Source organism: Rhipicephalus microplus, unplaced genomic scaffold, assembly GCF_043290135.1.
Source record: "Rhipicephalus microplus isolate Deutch F79 unplaced genomic scaffold, USDA_Rmic scaffold_32, whole genome shotgun sequence".
In the NCBI taxonomy this organism is placed as follows: domain Eukaryota; kingdom Metazoa; phylum Arthropoda; class Arachnida; order Ixodida; family Ixodidae; genus Rhipicephalus; species Rhipicephalus microplus.
This window is the reverse complement of record NW_027464605.1, coordinates 1,587,946-1,603,631: the sequence shown is the minus strand read 5'-3', so window position 1 is coordinate 1,603,631 and position 15,686 is coordinate 1,587,946. Positions and strand designations below refer to the sequence as shown.

General features: G+C 46.5%; 1 protein-coding gene across 2 annotated transcripts in view; it reads left to right on the top strand.

The window, feature by feature from the left end:
- The first annotated feature begins 2,279 nt into the window (after positions 1 to 2,279).
- The window catches only part of LOC119172268 (uncharacterized), a 40,870-nt gene continuing 27,463 nt past the window's right edge, over positions 2,280 to 15,686 (top strand). Inside the window, exon 1 of one of the 2 annotated variants that reach the window (XM_075884426.1) lies at positions 2,280 to 2,495. In XM_075884426.1, coding sequence (XP_075740541.1) covers positions 2,440 to 2,495 — 56 coding nt within the window. In that variant the 5' untranslated portion in view covers positions 2,280 to 2,439. Of the gene's footprint in view, positions 2,496 to 6,379; positions 6,670 to 15,686 lie in introns of those variants that run through there. The other variant, XM_037423313.2, reaches the window with a different exon arrangement.

The following is a 15,686-nucleotide window of genomic DNA, read 5'->3' as shown; positions in this document are numbered from 1 at the left end:
CAGTTTCTTTTGACTGCTGTCGAGGTGAGCGTTGTCGGGCATTCAGGACTACACTCCATTCTTCTGGGTTAAATTCTGTGGCAGGTAAATCCGTGCCACTCACCATGTATGCCATTGCGTTGCCGAATGAACTCGTGCACGCGCGCCGAAGCGCGAGCCCGACGCCGGTGCCGGTGGCGTTAGGGCTGACGAGGCGACGTTCCCCCGCTCAGCAAGAGTTGAAGTTTGCAAATCTCCTCAAGAACAAAGAGGTTTGAGGCACTCACCAGCAGCGCCGGCAACTTGCTGAAGTTCAAGAGGGACCACTGTTGGCACCAAAAAAAGCAGTCTTGGTTCAACAAAAACTGCGTAGAGTACGGAGTCCATGCGAGGCACACCAGCCTTGCCTGGCCCCCTAGCGGACTCTCGCTGTCGTGCACACACGCCACTTCAATCTACCACTGCGCCGTCTATAGTCGCTGGAATGGTGGAATAGAAATACTGTACGTAGAGTTTTGTCAGTGGCATGTCTTGCGGCACGCAAATGCCACCTGGGGCATTTGATCCGACCCAAGCTTGAACCGGATTAGCTTGGGCCGTGTAGCAGGGGTCATAAAAGTGATCGCGATCAAGAAAACTGATCTCGATCACCCTGATGGTGATTAAAAGTGCCAGTGAGACAACGGTAATACAATACCGATGTAATTGAGATTGGCTGAAGGGGATTGAGGGATGAACGGAGAGAGATGTAAAAAACAGAACATCAAAAAAACACGTGAGGTTAAACTAGCGTGCTCCGTTAGTGGGCGCTGGATCAAGTCTACCCGCCGGAGGACTTAGGCAAGCTTATTCCCTACCATACCGAACACTAAATAAATAGGAATCAGTCAGCTCAAGGCAAATTCAGACCAGTACGTTACCAAACTTGCCTAATCTGGGTACTCTTCTCACTGCACGTGGAGCTCACAAAGCTACCTTGTACCACGTCACGTGAGAATGTCACGTTACTACAACCTTGGAAACAATACAGAATTTTACAGCGGAGCGATAGGAACTGGGGCTGGCCAGTGAGAACCTGGAAGATCAGCTGAGTTTGATAAGCCGAGCCTACAGAGGACTACCGCAAGCAAAACCCTAAACTTAGCCCCCCTCCCTCCCTCCCCAATCACATACCAAAAGCCTCCGACTACTCGCAGTTTCTCCACAGAAAACGTCCAGTAAATGAATAAGTTTTTAGCACCACCTATCGCGTTTTACTTCACCTGACCCACCTGTGTGTGCAGCAGTGTCAAGTCTTTGTGACAGCCACGTCTTCAATGCCTAAACGTGACATTGCTTCATAGTGCACGCTGTTGGCACAAGTCATAAGGACCGTCGCTTATGCAACGCTTAGTTTTTCTTTATTTCTTAATAGCCTTACACAGATTTCGAGGTGTGGGTCGGGTATACACTTTGCGTGTTGCTTTGCACATGCCACAGTACCAAAATACTATTTGTACTACTGTGCAAATATTTCACACTACGAACCACTCTATATTCACAAAGCAAACAGGTGTACTACGTTATTAAGGCCTCAATGTGAATCGGTTGTAAACACCAAGTTCTTAAGTACACTTGTTCATTGAACCCGGCAAAGAGATCTTCGGATGCTAAGAAATCGATCCTATTAGTAATTGAACTTATTCCTTCTAGCAGGCGAGATCATCAGTTCCTAATCGGTCGATCTTATCATTGAAATTTCCTACGCATGACGAGCTACACTAAGCTTTGCACTATGAAGGCAAGCGGTAACCGTCCAAACACGCAACGTCAAAAAATAGCCCCCCCCCCCACCCCCCGCCCCAAGCCAACAATGGCCCACCTCAAAAATTTGTTCTTGATACTTTTAAGTCCCCAGTTCCGTGAAGAATTAGTATCTTGCTCTGAATTTCATGTTTCCACTTTTCGTTTGCATGATATATCCACCGACTATTCTCGCGAAGCACCGCATTGGGAAGGCGTCAGTAACCGCGGAAACAAGCAAGCCAGCAAGTTAACTTCGTCCTCTTTGGCACGCTCGTACCTTGACCTTGATCTGCTGGACGCACCGAAGCATCATCTCAATGGTTCCGCAAAGTGAGAGATGGTGCCACGGCTGTCAGCTTTAATCTTTTCTATTTGTTTATTTTTTAAGAACACAGCGATACCCTTCGACGTTGCGACGAATGATGATGCTTCCAACAGCCACGCTTGCACACGGCCTTGCGCGCGCCCGTGCACAGTGGTGGCCTTGGCGTCTAAAATACCCTGCGTCACTGGTCACGTGACGACGTCTCGCATCCAGGTGGTTAGCTTGTGTACCACGAACACGCTGTTCCATTCGCCATAACGCGGTAGACTGTAGTTTCCCGGCGTTCGTCTTCGACTAGTGGAACTTTTAAACGGATCCTGACGTATGGCGTAGAATCTCGTGCCAAAGTCATGGCGACTACAGAGAAGGGCAACGGCACGACAGAGGTAGCCGCTGGACAAAAAAAGTGAGTAGTAGATGTCCACGATAGTCATAACGTCTCGCTTAGGGATTCCGCGTTTGAACGGTGACCAGTGAAGCGGCTGGGTACAGTGGATCTGTATTGGCGTCGCTCATTATCTTCCTGTCGCATATTGCCGTAAAGCCGTGGTCGAATAATGACAGTGTGCTTCGTTAATTCGACGGGAAATTAACACGACCTGTTGTGTGAGTGCATCTTCGTGTCCCTGTTTTCTTGCTCTGAATTTTATCACATCTTCGGTATGATAATACAAAGCTGTGATGCACCGGGTGCGATTTCGTAGCGTTATCAGCATCACATGCACGTTCTGCTTGTGAAGAACGCACGCTACGATTTTCTGGCAAGTGCAGCACGTGTGTGGGCGCTGTAAAGCATGTGCGCGAACTTGGTGTGCTCTTTTCAGCGTTCCTACATTCCCCGCTGTTCTCGCTCAGCGTTGTAGACTTGGCTGTCGGTGATGTCCTGTTGTGCTTCATTCGAGAGCGCGCTGCTTAACCACGGACCACGATTCTCGCCTACCATCTTCGGTTTCGGTATCCCGACTTCCCGACTGTACCTCTGACCAGAACATTTATTGCGAAAGTGATAGTAATATGTATAGTCTTAAGCACCAAAACACAACATGAATACAACAAACCGTAGTAAGGGGCTTGTAACTTACCACTATCTTGACTTCTTTAACCAGCATGAGCATCGTGCAGTACACGCACCTCTAGCATTTTGCTGCCAGCTAAATGTGACTGCAGCGGCCAGAGTCGAACCCACGAAGTTGGTTTAAGCAGCCGTGCACCAGAACCACTTTTCCACCTTAGCCAGCGTTTCTGTATCAAAGCATCGACCTTGGTAAATCGTGTATGTCGAAAGCTCGCTCAGCAATATGAAAACGAAATGCAGTTTTCTTATAGCGCTGTATCTTGTCGAGTTCTCATGAATCATTACAGCTTCGCAAATAGGTGAATATTGGTAGCAATATCAAAACTGCTACCTCTGCGCAAACACATAGAATCTTCGGATGGCACGTGTCCCTGCCAGAACTTCTGTTACAATGTAGCTGCCTCTTTTTATCGAACCCCTCTCACGCGTAGCCGGCGTTGGTCACTTTGTTATTCGGTTCTTGTTAACCTACCAGAGTATGAAAGCCAAGGATGTCTGAAAACATTGGCCAAGCACTTCTTAACCGTCAAGATTCGACCACTATGCGTGCCCCCCCCCCTTCTTATCTGACCCTTGGTGAGCGGGGGCGGGGGATGCCGTCTGACTGTGCGATTGTGCGGGAGATCAGGTGAAATAGCCAAAGCATCCATCCCAGTGACCAGCTAGAGGAGGGGCTGCCAAAGGGGCAGCTAGTACGTAGCTACCGGAGTGGCTCTTATAATTGTGACTTGAATAGGTGCAAACCCTAGCACACTGCAAAAAATTACTATATTTTGAAAGCCCCACTTCTGTCCACAGAATACATGCGGCTGCCTCGTTTTATGAATGGCTTTGCATCCATCCGTCCTTAATATTTCCGTAGTTTTGGGACGTTAAACACTGAAAATTCCTATCTAAATACCGTATTTTCTCACAAATTGATTGCAACCTAAGTTTATAGAACCCATCAAGTGGCGAAATTACAGAGATTTGCATATTCTATCGATGCTGCTAAGAATAAACGCTTTCTTTCTACCTTGGGACTGAAAGCTGCGCAGAGAGGGTGATGAAAAAGGGGCAAGAAGATGAACCCATCGTCAGTGCGCGTCATAACAACCAGGTTTTTTTTTCTTTCTTTCTTCGAACGCATGGCTGACATTGAGCGAGTGCATGAGTTGGCGCTTGCTGGCATCCCGCGGGCGGCAGCTGTAAACATATATGCGGCTGACGATGCCCGAATCGGCCAACGGACAGGAATCTTGGGTATATGGCGCAGTAATTTGCGTACAATCATTTGTAGAGAGAACAAAAAGCGACTTCTATACTTATTTTTGATAAGCAATTGTAAATCCAGGTCGTGTTCGCGCGTTCCCAGGGGCGTCGACTACCGATAGAAGCGTTTTCTAACGACACTGAAAAAGTGTAGCGGTTTATTTATTTATTTATTTATTTTTACAAAAGGAAAAAAAAAAGATTTCCGCTTCGACAACAACTACGTGAAGAGAAAGAATAAACATTTATTAATAACGAATGCACACTGAGCCTTCACAACTACGTGAATGGCTTCCATGGCTTCCATAGCACAAAATTGCACTGAACCATGGCTGCCTCCCAGCCCCTATAGTTCCCAGAAAGCCTCTCCCCCGCCCCGCCGCGGTGGTCTAATGGCTAAGGTACTCGGCTACTGACCCGCAGGTCGCGGGTTCAAATCCCGGCTTCGGCGGCTGCATTTCCGATGGAGGCGGAAATGTCGAGGCCCGTGTGCTCAGACTTGGGTGCACGTTAAAAGAACCCCAGGTGGTCAAAGTTTCCGGAGCCCTCCACTACGGCGTCTCTCATAATCATATGGTGGTTTTGGGACGTTAAACCCCACAAATCAATCAAAGCCTCCCCCCCCCCCCCCCCCGCACACCCTGAAAAACACTTCTGCCTGCCTCCCGGCCTGCCAATTTGTGAATGAAAGCACAATTGTTATTAGAAAAACAAAAAAAAAGATAACTCGCAGGCAGGCTGTTTTGAAAATTTTGCAACACCAACTAACTGTTTTTGCAGTAGTAAGCTGTTGTTTAAACGAAAGGAATGTTTACGAAAAAATAAAAGGTAGGGTGGTGAATGTGCAAGTGGGCAGAAGAATACATTGATGGCTGCTGTAATTTTCTAACTCTAGCTGCGGAAACCTGAAAACACACATGTGGTGCCTGACGGTGAAGCCAGAATGTGCCATTTTGTGGGGTATTTTTTTAATTAATGGCTGCTCTCTGAGTGTTGCCCTTGTCTCCTTGTTTGCAAGCAGTAATTCCTGTATTGTCTCTAATAAGAATATTCATTTCAATTTTTGGCATGTTCTGCTCCAACTTATCGCAAATAGCAATGGCGTCTGTCAATACCATAGCGTGGTTTTGTTATGTTACTCGCCAACAATTATTATTACGAAAAGACGAGATGCCCGCGAGGCCAAAGGATGGCGTTGCACGAGTGTGGTTTTTGCGTAGACTAACTGTAAAGGCCGTTGTTGGTACATTCCAATACACGCATTCACATAGATTTCAACGCGTGCGTCAGATATGCATTCTGCGTGTTTTCGTAAGCCACAATACCAATGTGCCCCAATACAAACAATTGTATTGCCTAGTCAAGGCCACCATGAGAATTATGTGTAATCGCCAAATTCTTCGTTAATGAAACTTCTATAAATCAGGCGACGAGCTCATCAGTTCTTAATGAAGCGATAATATTGTTGCATTACTCGGCACCCAAGAAATTACGCCAACATTTACACTACAGTATACGAAGACTAGAGGAAACGGTCGAAGCAAGCAACGGTGAAAGAGAGAAACCCTACCAAACAACAATGACCCATAGACGACATAAGGTAACGATTCAGACTCTAATTGCATGCATAACTCCTACCTCTCTATCACTTTTGATGTGTCAAATTTTCATTTGCATTCTGCACCTACTCCCTCCTAATGCCCCGTTGTGGGCAGCTGCCATTGACCGAGAAACAAGCAACGAAGCACCTAAACGTCGTCCTCTTTCACGAATTCGTACATTTACCTTGATCTGTCTGGACGCGCTGCTGCATCGTTTCAACGCGTCGGCCAAGTTGAGGACGACGACGCGGCTACCAGCTTCGATCTTTTCTATTCTTTTTTTTTTTTCGGAGATCGCACGGCGAATTCTTCGACGTTGCAAGAAGCGATAATGCATCCAGCAGCCACCGTTGCACGCGGCCTTCGCGGGCACGCGCGCACACTGCCGCCGCCGCCGTCTGAGATCCGCCACGTCACTAATCACGTGATGACGACGTCTCGTTTTGAAGAGGCTAACCCGTGGAAACCGAGAACGCGTTGTTCCATTCTGTGTCGCGCGCTGAACGACGGCTCTACCGGCGTTTGTCTTCAACCAGTGAAGTCCTGAATCGTGTTCCTAGAGCAGCGGGAGACAGCACAAAGCCTCGCATGTCGGTCATGGCGTCTACGGAGAAGAGCAGCGGCGCGACAGATGCAGCCGCGTGTCCAAAAAAGTGAGTAGTAGACGGCCACGTTAATGATAACGTTTCGCTTTGGGAATGTGTGCTTGAACGATGACCGTGGGGGCGGCTGGGTAGAGTAGATCTTTTTGAGGTGTTGTGTGTAGCTGTCATGTTGCATATTGTCGCATAACCGGGGCCTAAGAATGGCAATACGCGTGACCCATTCTGAGAGGAAGGAACACGACATCTTCAACGTGCGCTGCTTGGTGGTGTAATTTAGGTCCTTGGCAAATGAAAACAAATTAGTCGCCTTGCATTTCAACCCATCTTCAGTGCCTTCGGCAGAATACTGCATAGCTGGAGCTATTTAGCCTCGTTTGAAGCAGAGGAACGTGTGGTGGAAATTTCTCCCGAGTGCAGCGCGGGTGGCATGCTCTGACAGATGTGCGCAGCTTTGCGTACCCCTGTTCCATGTCGCGCTGTTCCCGCTTAATGCTATAGACTGTCTTGAATACCCTGTAGATATTTGTGCCTCAAGCAAGGGTGCGCTGCAGGACGTGCGAAGCCTACATAGAAATTCAAAGGACGTGCATGAGGGGTCTCTACTTTCGCGAATAAGTGCGATACTTTCGATCGTATTGCTCTCGTATGGTCCTCGCTTTTGACATCGCGAAGTCACGTTTAAGTCCAACTAGGATCACTTATGAAGAACGGTCGTTCTGCAATAAAAGAACGAAATTTTGATCTCTTGGAGCCGCAATGCCGTGGTCTGTTGGACTTTAGTAGCTTGGCAAGAAGGGAATCGGCTGTCGCAATTAAAAAACTGAAAACCGTGGGCACTTCCGTTACAATCTAGCTATATTTTGGTACTTCTGTAGAAAGAGCTCTTGACGTTGGGCAAAAATGTTACTATATACGCATGCGCGAGCGAGCAACTTCAATCTTAAGCTAGCTGAGCAAAGGTTTTAATCTTTCAACACCCCATTGCCTCTATTATACAGAGTTTACAATCAGGCGTTCCATAAGCGATATTCAGCCAGAGGAGAAATAAGTGAGAATTGAGCATAATGGGATAGCGACGTCACGAATTAGCGAGTGGGTGGGCGTGGCCTCCCCGTGTGTTCATGGAGGTGACGGGAACCTGTTGACGGGACCCCCCGCGGTATAAAAGAAAAAAAATCGGAGAAATTGAATGAGTGCACTTAACAGCGGGGCATGTTTTTCTGCTAAATGGGAAAAAAAGGCGCAAGATACGAGATGGGGAGCAAACAACAAGGGGGGTGGTGTCACCGTTCTTTGTGGTGCTTGTTACCGTCGTAATAGTCTCTTTAGGAAGTAGCAAAAATACGGTGTGGCTTTAGCGTACAGATGCGCCCTTCGCGCTTGTTGTGCTTAAGCCGCTCTCTGTGATAGTGCGTACCCTGACCTACAGGTTCGTTAATCATCACATGTTGGCTGAGAAACAGCAATGCATAGTTGTAACTAAACGATCAGTCCAAAGGTTTTTTTTTTGAAAACTTCATTTGTGGCGCTGTTATAGCTTCACTGGAATTAGTAGCGGCAAGAAGACAACAGGCGAGAAAGGAGAATCTCTCTAACGACGCACGAATCTGTCCAATCAGGTTCACTCCTGCAGTTTTCAAGCAATGCATGCTAATTAATTATTGAAGCCGGCTAAGTTCGACGAAGAAAACCCGTTTGCGGTTCCATGAGGTGGTCCGACACGAAAAATACGAACAGCAATACACTTCAGGTCATGTGAACTGGAAATACTGTACGTTATCGCTACCCGCGCCGAGGTTTGAATAATTCTAACTGGTTGTGTTGCCCAGAAATTCAAAAAAAAAAATGTGTGGAGCTGCCACTAACTTGCTCAGGTTCATGACTGGTGCGCTGTCTGCTCGTCCGCAATCTGATCAGCTTTTTGGTTTGCGAGGATGAAATGTGCGTCAGTTTGCGATAACCACTGTTAAGAGGCGGGAAGCAGAAAACTTGCTATAGGTGATTTATTGAAATATATCGTGTCTGCGGACCAAAAATGATCTGCTGGACAGCGCTTAAGGTCATTAACAGGCAGTGCGAATTTCAGGAACATTTCTACTCTTTAGCCCACGTTTGCATCATCTCCGATTGTCTTTCTACTGGTTGGTTGTCGCTTGCACAGAATCTGCTGGAATGTTTTCTGTATGCTGGTTTATTTGCACGCTCCAGCTTGTAGAGCTCGCAGCATCATAGAAGATGCAGCGAATTCTAATTGTCGTATCATTAAATATGGCACCGCACTAGCCTCGAGTCGAGTGTAATATCAGTCAGGCATATATCCTCGCCAGAGCAAAGCGAAGAGGCAGTTTCAATTGGAGGCTCTAACGTTACACGTCAAAAGCCTTCGATATCGGCGATGACGAAGTTGTCTGCAACGTACTGGACAGAGAAGCTGTTGGCTCTCTGGAAATTTTGGTCAGGCTGTATACTGCTAAACCAAGATGACGGAGAAGCTAGAACACGAATCTATTCCTTTTGCAAAAAAAAAAAAGAAAAACGTCCACTGATATCAGTCACTCAAGGCCCGAACTCCCGTGAGGCGCTTACAGTAAATAAAAGGGCCATGACATGCTCACACAATAATTGGGGTTTTAACGAAAAACTTGTAGTACGGGGTCTATTATGGCTAGACAGCTATGAAAAGTCGGCCGTAAAAGAATATTTCAGTGCATAACAGCCACTGGAGGTATATGCCGCCCACCGACGGAGACCGCCATTTTGCCATGGCACTTTGAGACGTCACGTGCAGCAAGGAGCGGTGCCTTCGTCTCTCCGAAGTTTCAGCAGCTGCAGATTTCCCAGCTTTAGTGCCAAGCGGAAGAAAGCTTAAATAGAGAGTTATATTATACCAGGCTTACCGGGTGTACCGTGATACCGGAATCGAAGTGCGCAAGCGCAGATACGTACGTCACCTGTACCAGTTCTCGTACGCACGGTATTTTTCAGATTTCACGTTACCGAGGTAGCGTAGGTGTACGAAGTGTACATAAACATGGGGGCGCTCTCGGACGCCCGCTTAGAAGTGATTTGGCGTAGTTGTTGAAAGAATCACCTCGTTCGCAGCAAACGTCTGTTCAAAGTGGCTTCGCTTGCCTTCAGTTAGCGTCGATGACCGAGTATTAAGAATAAGTTGGCGTAGTTTTTGAGATAGTTACCCGTTTCGAACGCGTCTAGACCTAACTACAAGAACGATGTAAACAAACCGGCAACATAGATGTTTTCGCGCTTGGTGCGTGGTTTACATTTTTTATTATTTATTATCATTAAAATCAACTTCTAACAATGCTTCGTGCGGTGTCAGAGGGAAACATTTTTTTTTATTTTCATTTTCACTGTTTAACTTATTAACCATGTAATAGGTGGCGCCACCGCCCCGGCTGGGGCACGTAAACGCTACCCCACCAAACTATAATATGCTGCCCAGAACGAACGTTTGCTGCACGGTAACGCCATTCCATTCACCTATGCTATCACGCTAACGCTAAACTATAACTGTCTAATATCTCGATATCACGCGCCGCTGATCACGCTGTGTTATCTTTGAACGAAATGCAAGTTGTCCGTGATTCTCGTTTGTCGAAACCGTCTAAAAGCAATCGAACCCATTTTACGCAGTCATTTGCTACAAAAATATGATATATGTCCACATCGACTCTAAATTCAGTTCGAAGCGGCCGTGAAAAACCGACGTCATCTTTCACGTTCACAACGTTCACCGCACAAACACGGTTAACAGACAGAGTACATCGGTTTTACAGGTATACCGGGCGTACCGTGATACCGGAATTGAAGTGCGTATGCGCACATACGTACCTTACCCGTACCGTTTACAGTACGCGCTGTTTTTTACAGATTTAAGGTTACCGTGGTATAGCGTAAGTGTACGTTGTGTACGTGAACATGGGGGCGGGCGCTCTCGGACGCCCGCTTCGCAGTGATTTTGGCGTAGTTGTTGAAAGATTGACCTTGTTCGCAGCAAACGACTGCTTAAAGTGGCTTCGCTTGCCTTCAGTTAGCTTCGATGACCCAGTATTACGGATAAGTTTGCGTAGTTTTTCAGATAGCTTCCCATGTCGAACGCGTCTAGGCCTAACTACAATATCGATGTAAACAAATAGGCAACATAATTTTTTTCGCGTTTGGTGCGTGGTTCATATTCATTTGTCTTTATTACTAGTAACCTTGTAACAATGCTTCGCGTGGTGGCATAGGTAAACAATCTCCTTTTCTTTTCTTTTTCACTGGCATTAACTCATTAACCATCCGATAGGTGGCGCCACCGTTCCAGCTAGGGCATGTAAACCACGTTAACGCTATCCCACTGAACTATAGGACGCTGTCCACAACGAATGCTTGCTGCACGGTAACGTCATTCCCTTTACATCCGCTATCACGTTAACCGTAAACTATAACTGTCTAATGCTACCTGTAAACGCTACGCCCCGTTCGGCGTACTGTGTATGTGCGTTTCTATCTCGCTAAGCTTTCTAAACTACTCCAAACTATTACTATAGGAAGTTTTCAAACAGTTTACGTGAAGTTACCTGGTGTATAGCGTTGGAGTATGGGCGTCATGTGAGCTCTCGTATAGCGTTGGTCCCCCGCAGTCGCTGACGTACGCTTGAGTCGCCGAGAGGAGGCTTTGTGGGCCTTGCGGGCCGCACGTTAATTCGGATTTTACAGCGAAAGCTGTATATGGTTAGGAAAACCTAAAACCTCTTCGGCATCAGTGTCGCGAGTGATCTATATTGGCTGTGTTGTCAATTACGTCGATCGCACCATCGTACCCAAGAACACGCTCCATTCGCTGCGTTTTCAGTGACGTGATCCTTATCGTCGCAGCCGGGTTGCCGCGCACGCGCATCTGTTTCTACCAAAACCTTCCACATCGGTAAGCCATGAACAACTCTTGAAGAGCGCCGACGGTGAAAACATGAGAGCTCGCATTTGCTAGACCGATGTTGCAGTTCGGGCATAAAAACAGGCCCCGGATATCGAGTACCGGCGGGAACTAAGTACCGGTGATCCTGCAGCTTTCGAAGCCGCGCTAAATCGCGAACGTGAATGCAAGCGCCAAAGGCGGGCGGATCCTGTAAACTACGCCGCCAAGTTAGCTCGCGATGTCAAACGCTTGCAACAACGCCACGTTAAACAATGAATGCGTTTAGTAACTCAAGAAGGCAAAAAAAAGGCAGATCGCACGTACAGTGGTAATCGGTAATATGCAAGGCACGAATGAGAAATGCTGATATGTCACTTTAAAATCAGCACAACGTTACGAGGTAAAGGTAAATGATGCGGTTCCTGACTTCCATGCCATGATTATCATGTTTAGATGTGTCATTTACCTTCATCTATTCACGTCACGTGATACGAAATTTAGTATATTTGGAGCTAGCGAAACGGCCGCAAGCACGCTATGAGCGTGGTATGTTCTCATGTTCTTACATGACACGTGTGTCAGGATTATCATGTTTGCACCAGTCATAGATTTCGAGTCGCTCCCTGGATTTCGTGCTGAATGGTTGTGCCGCCGCGATCTCCGACGACAGCGCAACTCTAGCCGACTGGGCTCTCCCTACGCCATCTCCTGACGCCGACAAGAGCTCTCGCCGAGTGTTGCCCCGTCCTCGGACTCCTGCGACCTTGTACGCCTTGACTTTGGCATGTAGTGAACTTCTCACATGACACGCATCTCATGATTATCATGTTTGCACCAGTCACATACCTTCGTCATTCATTGATGTCACGTAATACCAAATTTGATATGATATGATTAAGCTAGCAAAACTGCCGCGAGCACGTCGTGAGTGTGGCATGCAGTCACGTTGTTACATGACACACATGTCGTGATTGTCTTGTTTGGACGTGTCACTCACCTATGTCGTCCGTTCGCGTCGCGTAGTACCGAGTTTGGAACATGTGATGCTAACGAAACGGCCGCGAGCGCATCATGAGCGTAGCTTGTACTCATGTTGTTACATGACACGCATCTCATGTTTATCATGTTTTCACCAGTCTGATACTCCATTCACGTCTCGTAATACAAAAATTAGTATAAGTGAAGCTAGCGAAACGGCCGCCACCGCATCATGAGCGTGGCATGTAGCCATGTAGTTACATGACACGCATGTCATGATTTTCACGTTAGGGTCTGTCGCTTGTGTTCGCCATGCAATAATGTTATGCCATACCAGTTTTGCAACATGCCATGTGAATGAAAGCACCGCAAGAGCTGCAGTACTATGAAGTGTAAATCATGACATTCATGGCATACATGCCATGATTTTCATGTTATGGCTAGTCAAATATGTTATGCATACAGTCATGTTATGCCATATCAAGATAGATAGATAGATAGATAGATAGATAGATAGATAGATAGATAGATAGATAGATAGATAGATAGATAGATAGATAGATAGATAGATAGATAGATAGATAGATAGATAGATATGCTCAAAGTGGCCGCAGTTCACTATGAAATGCTTCGTAGTTATAAAGCGCCTAATGCTATGTTCACACTACGGTCGTAACGTGCGTAACAGCTCGTTCGGCGTATGGGGAATAGCTGGCTATGGGGAATCTCGTAAACACACGCCAAACGTGTGTGTATACCCTGATTAAGAAGCTTGAACAAGCAACGAGTATTAGTGAAAGGCTTCAGTGACATGTCGGGTTGAATCCACTACTAAACACCGGTGCCGCACTTTCCAGCTATCACTTGTACGGGGTGCTCGGGTGGTGATTTCTTTTTTTTTTGTGTGTGTGTGTGTGAGCAAACCGCACAAACGCTATTGACGGTTAGCGTTTTGACGCATGTGGAGTGGCAGCGCCCGCTGCGTGCCCCGTTGGCGTACGTTATTCGAAATCGGTGTTTTTTATTGCGATGTATGTGATGACGAAGACCGAAACTGGCACTCTGGCACAGACGCGCATGCTTGGCGAGCTAGGTGGAGGTGAAAGAAGATATAGAATAATAGTTGGCTCAGGAACGGGTCTGGTGTTTAATCTTGTCGGTCTAGTTCATGACAATATATATATATATATATATATATATATATATATATATATATATATATATATATATACAAGTGTATACTTAAGGGCTCGTTTTTTGTGTTTTACACAATATTAATGAGATCTAACAGACAATAATGCTAAGGAAGCGATAGGGGAAGTTATTAGGCCAATTGTAATGTAAATGAGAAGAAAGAAAAGTGGGTGAAAAGATAACTTGCCGCGGGCAGGATCCGAAGCTGCAACCTTCGAATAACGTGTTCGATGCTCTACCACTGAGCTACCACGATAGCTATCCCCCCAGCCACTTTATTGGGTATCTATGTCAATTTAAACGTGGGAGTGTCAGTCAGCGCCACTAGTAGCCATGGCGGTGAGTGTGGCACACTCTTTATGAGCCTGTTTGGCGTCACGTAGCACGTGAACTTATTACTAACTGGCAGCTGACCAATAGCTCCTGGTATACGAGCTAGAGGCACCAAGTCAATATATATATATATATATATATATATATATATATATATATATATATATATATATATATATATATATATATATATATATATATATATATATATATATATATATATATAGTGGGTATGTGCAATAATGTGCGCACTGTTACACCGGTGTTGGTTATGAAGGGAAGTGGTGCCTTGTGCTTGTGGAAGGTGTTACGTGTCCAGCGGTTGTAACTGGTTGTGTCGCTGTAGCGCAAGCCGGCTTGAAGGACGTGACGGGAGCGTTCCGGCTGTAACCCTTGCTTATGCTTGCATCACTTGGGCGTCCAATAGTTCGGTGGACGCAGCCTGCTCTTTACAATGGTAGGCTGCCTTCACAGAGCTGTTGCAGACACCCAGCTAAGATAATCGAGGACCACGCGTGCACGCTTCGTTCCCTGCTACCGGTGGTGACACATGCCAGGAGAAGGCTCGCGTCTCAACTACTAAAGCGTGAGCTGTGCTTCTTCACCGGGTGCGTTCGTTCATGGTGCTGCCTTTTGTAGATGGAGTAAGGATGGAGTGATGCCAGCGTGCGGTACGCTTCTAAACCCACCTGACGCCCACCCGGTAACATGTCCCGGCAGTACTGTTGCATTTTAATAAATATATTTCGTGGTCAATTGACCAGGGGGCTCTACACAGCTCTGAGTGGTTGATACACTGTCGCTGACGCTGTTCGATAGTGAGTTTTAGTGCCGGGCCACTCCCTTACGCATAACCTTGGGTTCCTTTGTGCTTCCAACCGCGCGCACGCAGAATACAAGGAAAAGAAAGGGCTTATATCAGCAATCCTCAAACAGGCTCCAGCAAAACAAAAAAAAATATTCGGCAGATCAAACGTTCCTTGAGAATTGACGTTATGCGAAGCGTGTGGAGGGAAGGTGATAGTGTTGTAACACGTTAATAAATGACACCAATTATATGTAAAAATGTGGCACGCACAGACATATGCAGAACAGTTGCAGACGTTTAATAGGCAGTTGTTTGCACTTGTGCAACGATGCCAACAGGAACATGAGCATCAGCAACACCTGAAGCGATAAGCTGATACGAAGTGCTGGTGGGGACGAGGTTGGTTGCCCTAAACACTGCTACTCAAATCAACATCATCGCATGGCAACTGACTACAATTGACGTTAACGCGGCGTGATCGCTGTATCAAAGCAGCACATACGCTATCTTCATAAAACTCTATGAACAGCACCGCGACCACAATTGACGTTTCACGAACATTATATGGTTTCTTTGGAAAGCAGTTCCGTGATTTGGCGTGCCTCTCTGATTGAATGCTTGATTGCCAGGCAGAATGCTGGGGTTCCATCTCTGCCGAGACCCTGACATTTATTCTTCGCAATCGTGGTGTCAACGCTGCCGATGTGAGGTTTTTCTTAACGCTGGCGTGTTAAAATTACCCATGTGTGTTCTCAGCGTTCTTGGGTATACAGTTACTAAGTGTCAATCACCTTTTTAGAGGAAGCTTTGTGCAGTAGGATTTACACTTTC